The sequence below is a fragment of the Lontra canadensis genome, unplaced genomic scaffold (genome assembly GCF_010015895.1).
Source record: "Lontra canadensis isolate GAN:19392208 unplaced genomic scaffold, GSC_riverotter_1.0 scaffold16, whole genome shotgun sequence".
Taxonomy (NCBI): Eukaryota; Metazoa; Chordata; class Mammalia; order Carnivora; family Mustelidae; genus Lontra; species Lontra canadensis.
In genome coordinates this window covers 19,333,064-19,344,120 of record NW_022631010.1, presented here as the reverse complement: position 1 = coordinate 19,344,120, position 11,057 = coordinate 19,333,064, and the positions used below count along the sequence as shown (strand labels likewise).

Genomic DNA, 11,057 nt, shown 5'->3' with positions numbered 1-11,057 from the left:
TGAATAAAAATGTTAATTAAAAAATTTAAGAAGTGCTATATATTTAAATAACTTTAAATGGAAATAAGAAGAAGCTATGAACATAAAACTTGATGCATGACATGAATACCGGATTCTATATGTATGTATGTTTTTATATGTTGTTTTTCATAAGTATGTTTTTTATAGGCATCTGGTCTTTTGTCTTCCTGCTTCCCTTCATGTCTGTTATAAACATTTTCATTTATATCATCGCATTTTCCATGTGATTAAGTTCTTTGATAGTTATAGACCATTTTCTCCTGTTATTGCTGTACTGTTGGCTAAACCATTTTCCTCTCTGTCCCTTTCTCTCTCTCTCTCCCTTTTTTTTTAAGCTCTTATTTATTTGAGAGAGAGAGCATGAGCAGGAGGGACAGAGGCAGAGGGAGAGAGAGAGAGAAGCCGCTCCCTGCTGAGCAGAGAGCCCAATGTGGGACTCGATTCCAGGACCCTGGGATCATGACCTGAGCTGAAGGCAGCCACATAACCTACTGAGCCACCCAGGAGCACCCCCCACTCTTTTGTTATGCATATATATGGCACGTACTATTTATTAAATGCCTACACTGCAAAATGCTTAACATTATAAGATGATCACACTTTTCATAAATGTTTTGGAAAGTAAGTTCAAGCTTTCTCAGAAAAGTTGCAATAATACAACACCCATATGTCCTTTACTATGATGGACCCCTTGTGACAATTTCATCTCATTTCCTTTCTCTCTCTGTCTCCGTACATTTTTATAGTTTTGTTTCTGGTTATACTTTTACATCTCACACCTTTCAGAATCTTTTTTTTTTTTTTAAAGATTTTATTTATTTATTTGACAGAGAGAGACACAGTGAGAGAGGGAACACAAGCAGGGGGAGTGGGAGAGGAAGAAGCAGGCTTCCCATTGAGCAGGGAGCCTGATGCAGGGCTCAACCCCAGGACCCTGGGATCATGACCTGAACCAAAGGCAGACGCCTAAGGACTGAGCCACCCAGGGACCCCCTCTCTTTTTCTTTTGCGATATTAACATTTTGAAAGAATATTATGGTCTTCTATTTTATTAGTAGAATGTTTCTTATTTTGGATTTGTGTGGATATTTCCTTATGGTTAGATTCAGGCTCAATGGGTCATGAGGGCCAGAATAAGAGAGGCTGTAGCCCCAGACAAACCAAGAAACTCTTGAGAGTAAAAGAGGGTGCTGCTTATTCTTGCACTGAGACAGAGGCATAAACGTGGATCATCTCAGGTAAGCTGGAAAGTATGACGACCCTTTTCACTTATTTCCATTTTACAGTGTCCATGCTAGAATCTGATTGGTTAAGTCCCTTGCCAAAGTGGTGGGACCAGAACCTAACCTCAGGGCTTTCTGACCCTAACGATACCAGTTTCCCAGCCGCAGACCCAAACTCGTGCCATTCAGCTGCATTTAGTATACCTCTTCCATATCTGATCATTCATCAAGCCCTGTGGAATCTATCCCGAAAATCTCTTGAATTAACAAATTCATTCAGCAATTGTTTCTTTCTCCTGCATATGATCTCCATTCCTACTGAATAATCTCCCACCAGTGGGGTAGTCATGAGGAATGTTGACAAATATGCCCACTCTTGCTCCTTCCAGGCACATGGCAGGATTGCATTTCTTAGAGTACTTGATGCTAGGTGGGGTTCTATGACTTACTTTTGCCTGTTTGATGGGATGGGGTGGAAAGTTGACAAGCCACAGTTTGCTCCCACTTTTCCTCTGTGATGACCCACAATGTTTCAGATGGTGTCAGCTCTGATAGTCTGTATGCTGGGGAGAGGATGATATGAAGCAGAGGTCCTAGTGGACTTTCCTTGGATAAGCATGTACCATAAGGGATAAATAAACCTTGTTGTTTTAAGCCCCTCAGACTAGGAGATTGTTTGTTACTCCAGTAGAAACTAGACTATATGGGGTGAATCACCAACCAAAAAAAAAAAAAAGTTTTTAATTTTTATATATATATATATATATATATATATATATTTTAAGATTTTATTTATTTGACAGAGATCACAAGTAGGCAGAGAGGCAGGCAGAGAGAGAGAGAGGAAGGGAAGCAGGCTCCCCGCTGAGCAGAGAGCCTGATGCGGGGCTTGATCCCAGGACCCTGAGATCATGACCTGAGCTGAAGGCAGAGGCTTAACCCACTGAGCCAACCAGGTGCCCCAATTTTAATATATTTTTTAAAAGATTTTATTTATTTGTTTGACAGACAAAGATCACAAGTAGGCAGAGAGGCAGGCAGGGTGGGGGGGCGGAGTAGGGAGGGGAAGCGGGAGAGGAAGAAGCAGTCTCCCTGCTGAGCAGAGAGCTCAATGCAGGGCTCCATCCCAGGACCCTGAGATCATGACTTGAACCGAAGGCAGAGGCTTAACCCACTGAGCCACCCAGGTGCCCCTAATTTTAATATTTTTAATCAAACTAATATCGAAACATATTTTTAAAGTCTAGTAATACTACAAATTTTAATTTTTATAATGAAAAAGGGTTGCCTTCTGTCCTATTCCTCCCCTCTCTGCTCTACTCTATCCCTCTGCACTTTCCCATTAAATTCACTGAAACAATCTGAACCCCTACTATGTGCCAGGCACCAATCAAGTGCTGGGAGATAGGGTGATTCACACATGCCACCTGCTTTTAAGTATCTCAGATGCTAGCAGGAGACATGGACTTGAGCTGAGGTTATGAAGGTAAGCACAAAGTACAAAGTGGTAAGTTATATGTTAAAGGTATGCACATTTTTAACCCCTGGTATTTAAATCTATATTAAATATTCTACAACTCTGTATTCTTTAATAAGCTAATCCTGTTATTTCTTGGTTAATAAGTTACAGGTTTTATGTATTACCTTTTTCCCCTATGAAAGATGATGAATCTTCTTACACATATACCCTTCTCACCACCTCCCCATTCTTCTAATTATTTATATCAGAAGTTTTAGATAATCAATAATGAGTGTTTCATCAATAAGACTGTGTATACATGTTTTTTTCACTGAGTCAAATAGGATACTTATGTTGCATTCCCTCCTCAATTTTTTGTTTTTCCTAGAGTTATTAATTGCTTTATTTTTTGCTTGCTTATTTGTCTAGACCCTTGTCATTAATCTCCTCAAACTTTTTAAGAGAAATATATAACTTCCTTTAAAACTCATTTCTGTGGGGCACCTGGGTGGCTCAGTCGTTAAGTGTCTGCCTTCAGCTCAGGTCATGATCCCAGGGTCCTGGGATGGAGCCCTGCATTGGACTCCCTGGTCAGCGGGAAGCCTGCTTCTTTCTCTCCCACTTCCCCTGCTTGTGTTTCCTCTCTCGCTGTTTCTCTGTCAAATAAACAAAATCTTAAAAAAAAAAACAAAAAAACAACCCTCATTTCTGCATACTAAAATGCATCAGTTAATTTGTCAGTTTCATTTTTTCCCCTTGGAGATTTTAGACTAGAAGAAAACCTTCATAGCCAATGAAGCAGCATAATATAAGAAAAGTAGAGTATAGTAAATCAATAGATTTCAATAACTGGCATAAATTCCTATATATACTAGTTCCAGCCCTTTGATTTGTTCAGTTTTAATTCTTTCCAGTTTTAGTGAGATACAATTGACACACAACACTGTGTAATTTAAGGTGTACAGCATAATAACCTTACACACACTGTGAAATGATTACCACAATAAGTTTAGTTAAGATCCGTCATTTCATATTGTTACAAAAAAAGTGTTTTTTTCTTTGCGATGAGAACTCTCCAGATCTACTCCTCGTATCTTACATTTTTAATCTGTTATTTTTTAATTTTAAGTAGGCTCTATGCCCAGTGTGAAATTTTAATTTTAAGTGGGGTCTGATCAGGGTCCTGGGATCAAGCCCATCTGGCTCCCTGCTCAGTGGAGAACCTGCTTCTCCCTCTCCCTTGGCTGCTCCCCCTGCTTGTGCTCTCTTTCTCTCGCTGTCTCTGTCAAATAAATAAATAAGTAAAATCTTTAAAAAGTAAAATAAGAAGTAGGAGTCAAACAGCAAGTTCTAAAGTCATAAACCAGCCAAATGTCCCACAGAAGCAGCTAGCTACACCAACTTATTTTCTTTTCTCATAGGAGAGGAAACCCCTAATACTTATAGTAAAATTCCAATAAGAAATATTTACATTTTGGGGGCACCTGGGTGTCTCAGTGGGTTAAACCTCTGCCTTTGACTCAGGTCATGGTCTCAGGGTCCTGGAATCGAGCCCCACATCGGGCTCTCTGGCAGGGAGCCTGCTTCCCCTTCTCTCTCTGCCTGCCTCTCTGCTTACTTGGGATCTCTCTCTCTCTCTGAAATAAATAAATAAAATCTTAAAAAAAAAAGAAATATTTACATTTTTAATAGTATCAATAGATGGGAGCAGGATATCTTGATAGTACCATTGCGCTGATACAGGACAATGCAAGGTATACAAACCTAGAGAATCTATACTTTTGGAGAAAAATACTAACTTTCAAAAACAAAAATCTAAGTGAGAGAGAGAGAGAGACTTAAAAATACTATGCTGTGGGATGCCTGGGTGGCTCGGTGGGTTAAGCCTCTGCCTTCGGCTCAGGTCGTGATTTTAGGGTCCTGGGATGGAGCCCCGCATTGGGCTCTCTGCTCAGCAGGGAGCCTGCTTCCCCCCCTCTCTCTGCCTGCCTCTCTGACTACTTGTGATCTCTGTCAAATAAATAAAATAGAAATAAAAAAAAATACTATGCTGTAACAAGTAAAAGTTCACTATAAAGTAGGTCTTAGTCTGGGATGCCTGGGTGTCTCAGTCGGGTTAATCATCTGACTTTGGCTTGGGTTGTGATCCCAGTGTCCTGGGATGGAGTCCTGCATCAGGCTTCTTGCTCAATGGGGAGCCTGTTTTTCCCTCTGCCTAACACTCTGTCTCATTCTCTCTGACAAATAAATAAATAAACAATAAGATAAAATAGGCCTTAGTCTGATGATCTTTTGGCTGGGTTCGAATTACCTTGGAACATACAACCATATTCCATGTTCAGACCAAAAGCCAAACAGTCAAACTTCTAAATTCAATATCTGGTGATCTTTTTCTCTGAAGTCACTCAGTTTCTCCACAGAATAATCCCAAATCTCCTGCTTGAGGAAATATATGCCTGGTGACCAGCACCCTGGAAGTGAAATGGTAAATGGAGACATCTGTTCCTTTAACGCCTTTTTTTCCGGTGTGATCTTATCTTGTCCTTAGGTGGTGACCTTGAACTCAAGACCTCTCTTCTTCAAATTCACCAGAGAGTAACTCCCTGTCTCCTGTCATACCGGGGGTGGGGTAGTTGCCTAGCTGTGCAGGAATGCGGTAGGAGACTTGAAATTCTAACTGTTCCTTATACCCTGGGCTAATCCTCTGGTTTTTCAGCTCTACACTTCACCACCCCCACCCCCACCAACCCGGCTTCTGCTCTATCTGGTACATCCAATTCCTAAGCGTCTGTTGCCTGAACGAGCTTGTTTTTCTTTCTCAGTCCCCTCAGTGGCATGCAGGTTTCAGCTTTCCTCACTCTGCTATGTCAATTGCCACTAATCTCTCCGTTTAGCCTTCTGAAAATTTGTTGGCACATCCTGTCCACTGTGATCTTTTCTTCCTTATTTTTGTGGAGTTTTAATCTAAAAATAAATTCTTTATTTTACACATATATGTGTATTTTACACACATATGCCATTTTTGGTAGGGCTTGGGTGAAGGAGTGGAGATGATGCCCATGTTCCATCCACTGCAACTAATGGGAAGCCCAGCCCTTCCCTAGAACTTTCCTTTTTGGGAGCCTTCTCGCCAGGCTCTCTGCAGCTCAAGCTCACTATATTTAGGAAGCACATGGCCCACTCCACTCACCTCACACCCGTTGTTTATGCTGCTCACACCTTGTTTATGCTGCTCTGTCTGAAATTCTAGCTTCTCTATCTACCCACACTAGTTACTGCTGATTCTTAGGCTCAACCGCAGCATTTTGGTAAGATCTCTATTTTAGAACTTACTTCGGATTTCCTTGTGTCTTAATTAGTTGAGCAGGAATTTGTCTCCCTGCTCCTTGAAGGTAGGGACTTGACCTTGCTCAATATTTATCTCCCTGAGACTATGCTTTGTGAGTCGATATTTTCTGTTTGTTCCATTGGATCACTGAAATAATATTTTTCCTTTGTTATGTTCCTGGAATATCTATTTTTCAAATGGGATTACTATGTGTGGTAGACTGGGTTGCTGGTCCCAATTCTTCACTCCAGTGGGATAATTACACACCCATACCCTTGCCATGGCCTTGGGGTGGGCCATGCCTCTTCCCTGTCCCTTGACTTTGGCTGTAGCCATGGGATTTGCTTTGACAAATGGGGTGTTGTTAATGGACACGATGAAAACAAAGGTTTGGGATGAGATTGGGGGAGCTCACTCTTGGCCTTTTGTCATTGCTAGTTCTAGGAGGGTGAGAAGCATTTGGAGCAGAGCTGTCCCAGCTGATTAGAAGGCCTGGAACTTGAAGGAGAAGGTATCCTGATGACTTGCAGACCTGGGAGTCTATTGCTAGATATTTCTTCTTGTATGCCACTTAGTTTTGGGGTCAGTTTGTTCTGTAGCAATAGCTGACTGATACATGATGTCAAAGGAAATGAATGCTTTTATAATCTCTGTTCTGCTTTGGTTTTGCTCTCTAGGAAGCCTGAAACCAATTCACCACGCCATTAGCATGATCTATGTGTATCTACAAAAAATACTCATGTGGTTCTCCTTGATTTGGTCATAAAATCTATTTTCAAATCTATTTTTTAAAAAGATTTTATTTATTTATTTGACAGACGGAGATCACAAGTAGGCAGAGAAGCAGACAGACAGAGAGGAGGAAGTAGCCTCCCTGCTGAGCAGAGAGCCCGAAGCAGGTCTCTATCCCAGGACCCTGGGATCATGACCCAAGCCTAAGGCAGAGGCTTTAACCCAGTGAGCCACCCAGGTACTCCTCAAATCTGTTTTTAAAAGAAATAGGACAACAATCATACCATTATCGCAACTTTGGACCTTACCTTGGATTCATTGTAGACTGAATTCATTCCATTATCTTACAGTCTTTTTGGAGAAATAAACCCATCAAAGATCTGTGTCATTTTTTGATCTTTGATAACTATGACTTTAATTTTTAGTATAATTACATAATTCTGTACAATCTATATACTTGTTATTTATATGGTACTGCTAATCCTTCTTTTTAGGACAACAGCTCTTTTGATAATCATTTTTAAATTGGAGATATGACAAAATATTTATACTTAGGAACATTTACATCAAATGCTACTAGTTTCTTTCAACACCCACAACTTTTAAATTTGTTAAAGCCTAGCTTTGCTATTTCCGTCATACAAACTAAAATGAAACACAGTGGTAAAACAAAACAAAACAAAACAAAACCCCTCTTTCATATTCTGTAATGGAGAGTTGGCCAATTTCTTCAATCTTTTAGGTTGTAAGGATTTTTTTTCTTTAGTTCAAAGAATCAATTATGTGGATATCCTGATGGGGCTCTACTTTTCCTCCAACTCCAGAAAAGATGTCAGGACCTACAAGAGCTAGGGCAATATTATAATGATAACTGTGCTTCTGTTTCTTAAGTTATTGTACGAAGAATGTTTTCCCACAAATATGCATAGGTGTTTGTAAGAACTTGCTTGCAGCACCCATCAGAGTTTTGTTGAGATGGGCCACTTATTTTGCATCCGTGGTTTTGAATCCCTAACAAAAGGAGGCTTCCTAAATGTCATGTTGTGATTATGCAAAAGAACTGCTTAAGTAAACAGGAAAAAATGGTATTGTTGAAAAGGTCTGCAGTTGAGACCTTGACGAAAAGAGAGGAGACAAAGAGGTCCTTGGTTTTTTGAGCCAGTCCAAGTTTAACAAGCTCCCTTGGGCTTCCTTCACAATCCCCAGAGGAAGCAGTCATGCCTCTCTTGTCCTCCTGACTCTCCATTCAGTCATAAAGCAACCGGCTTTAACAATCACAGAACAAAAACCTCATTGCCCAATAAAACTTCCAATCTCCAGGGCTGTAAGGTCCGCTAATCTGGCGGACAAAAGCAGGCCCGCTGCTCTTTTATTCTTCCAGAGGCTGGGCCCAGTGTTGAGCTCAACCCCTGATCAGCTATGGAACGTCCCAGCAGCGTGCGGGGGGGGGGGTGGATGTTTATTTAGCGTCCCGCCGCCTGGGCGCACGGCCTCCGGGAGCCGGCTTCTCGCGCGCCCGCCTGCACGGGAGCCATGTACCGGCGCAGCTACGTCTTCCAGACCCGCAAGGAGCAGTACGAGAGCGCCGAAGAGGCGCCGCGCGCCGCCGAGCCCGGCAGCCTGGTGGAGGGCCGGCCGGCCGCCCCGGGGCTGGCGACGCTGCAGGGGCTCGGCGAGCGCGTGGCCGCCCATGTCCAGCGGGCCCGCGCGCTCGAGCAGCGCCACGCCGTTCTCCGGCGGCAGCTGGACGCCTTCCAGCGCCTGGGCGAGCTGGCCGGCCCGGAGGACGCCCTGGCCCGCCACGTCGAGGGCAACCGCCAGCGCACCCGGGACCTGGCGGCTGAGCGCACGCGGCTGGAGCGCCAGGGCGCGGAGGCGCAGCGCGCGCTCGACGAGTTCCGCAGCAAGTAAGCGGCGGCCGCGCGCTCGGGAGGCGTTGGGTAGGGGTGGAGGTGGAGGTGGATGGAAGTGGAGGTGGATGGAAATGGAGGCAGGACGTGGGCGGACGCCTTGCGACCCAGAACTTCGTCCCCGCAGAGGGCGCGGGCGCGGTGCCTCTCCCTTACCTAGGACCCCTTCCCTTCGCAGTTTGCACGAAGTGGTATCATTTACTTGTAATACGCTTTACAATTTAGGTCTAATTTACATGCAATAAAATGCACAGTTTGGGGGGCGCCTGGCTGGCTCAATTGGTAGAGCGTGCCACTCTCGATCTCGGGGTTTTAAGTGCGGGCCCCGCCTTGGGCGTAGAGATTACTTAAAAATAAAATCTTTTCTAAAAAACACACAGGTGTTAAGTGCATAGTTCAGTAAGTTTTGACAAGGTAGCCATGTAGCTATCCAAACAAGCAGGGTATTTCCACCGCCCCAGAAAGTTCCCTTCTGTCCTTTCCCAGTCACCTTGCACCCCTCCCCCACAAAAAACCCGGAGGCACCCAGTGTTCTGATTACTGTCACCATAGATTAATTTCGCGTGTTCTGGAATTTCACAAAAGTGGAATCTTACAGATAGGGGGTCATATGTCTGGATACTTTTGCTCAGCACAGTGTTTTTGAGATGTATCCATGTTATTTGATCCTCACAGCCTTATCCTGGAATAGAGGGTACTGCATTTGTTTTGCAGGTGAGGAAACAAAGGCTTAGACAGTGTCAGAATTTGGGGCAAGGTCACTTAGCTAGTGCATCGCTGCACCGGGATGGAATTCAGGTCCTGGGCGTGTGAAGTCTTAATCATCTTTACTGCATCATAGCCGATACCTGGACATTATTTCAACGTGTATGTCCTCCGGAATCTTGCTACTTGAAGTGTGGTCGGTGGATCAGCAACATCGCCATCACCCAGGAGATGGTTAGAGATGGAGTTAAGCTTGAAGTTTCAGAAGCCTTGGTCCAGAGCAGACTGAGTAAGATGATAAGATCACCGGAGGAATTGTTAAAAAGAAGAAAGGATGCAATTTGCTAGCAATTTGCCACCATCCTCTCAGGTTATAAATGCACGTGCTCTTATTCTGCAGGGGCACTTCAAGGAATTCATTCTTAGATGCTCCAGCAGGTGTAAAATGGCATGCCCTCATCGAAGTGTGATCTGAGAGAGCAAAAGTGTGGAATGAACCTAAATGCCTATTTGTAGGTTATCAAATTGTGCTTCATTTATGCAATGGAATGCCGCGTAGTTGTAAAACAAGGGAATAGTGTGTTACTGTCATTTGCTTTAAAAAGAAGAGGGAGAAGAGTATACTTTTTTATTGCATAAGGAAAAAGAGAACACAAACAGACACATGCAAAAACCTAGTGAGACTGGTTTCATGGGGAGGACCAGGGAGTGGGAACTGGGGCATGGGAACAGAGAAGACTTTTAATGGAACAGTTTTTTTTAATGTAATTAAAAAAATGCGTCTAACCATGGAAGAGATTTATTCATTTAGAAGTTATTTTTTAACTTAAAAAGTTAAATTAATTTAAAAATACAAATGTCCAGGCCCAATCCTGGACCCCAGGAGAGGCCCAGAAATGTTAAGTTTTATGAGCTCACTGGTAATTACAGTGAAAACTCAGGTTTGGGGACTCCTGGTCTAGGGTACCCAGAGGGTCTTTTCCAAACGTGCTGTATGTCTGAGTCCCACATTCTTAAGCTGAATGGTGGGTCGGTTATTCAACAATGTGTACTGAGCATGTTTATCAGATCATGCTCATTGATTTCATTCCTTTTCTTTCTAAGATTTATTTATTTGAGAGAGAGAGAGCATGAGCGGAGGGGGAGAGGAAGGGGCAAGGGCAGAGGGAGAGGGAGAAGCAGGCTCCCTGCTGAGCTGGGTGCCCGATGCAGGATTGCATCCCAGGACCCTGGGATCATGACCTGAGCTGAGGGCAGATGCCTAACTGACTGAGCCACCCAGGTGGCCCTCGCTGATTTCATTCCTATCAGTCCTGTTTTCGGGTTTGATCCATAGAAACAGATTTGGAGCTGGACGAAGGGATCTGGAAATCCACCTGTTAGAGCCCTTGATGGGAAAATTGAGGCTTCGGGAGGGCCAGTGGGTGGCTGGACTTAAATTTGGGTTTTCTCGTCCTCTACTTTCTAGAACACTGTGTCTTGGAGAGGATCCATTCTTGGATTCTTGGAGAGCGAGACCTAAGATAGATTCTCATTCAAATGAAATGCATGTTTTCTATAGCAAAGGGAAGCGTACACTGGTTCACACACCCAGAGCAGCTCCATGGGCCAGCAGGAAACCCTGGATCCCCAAATGGTCTTTACCTAATCATGAGGCCCCAGTCTGCTGTGATTTGGCT

General features: G+C 43.5%; 1 protein-coding gene across 2 annotated transcripts in view; it reads left to right on the top strand.

Moving 5' to 3' along the window:
- Positions 1-6,001: 6,001 nt before the first annotated feature.
- BFSP1 (beaded filament structural protein 1) overlaps positions 6,002-11,057 on the top strand; it is a 42,563-nt gene continuing 37,507 nt past the window's right edge. The window contains exon 1 of one of the 2 annotated variants that reach the window (XM_032859391.1): positions 6,002-6,011. Coding sequence is in view for 1 of the 2 variants with exons in the window: in XM_032859390.1 (XP_032715281.1) it covers positions 8,297-8,670 (374 nt within the window). In the remaining variant the exon portion in view is untranslated. Of the gene's footprint in view, positions 6,012-8,296; positions 8,671-11,057 lie in introns of those variants that run through there. The other variant, XM_032859390.1, reaches the window with a different exon arrangement.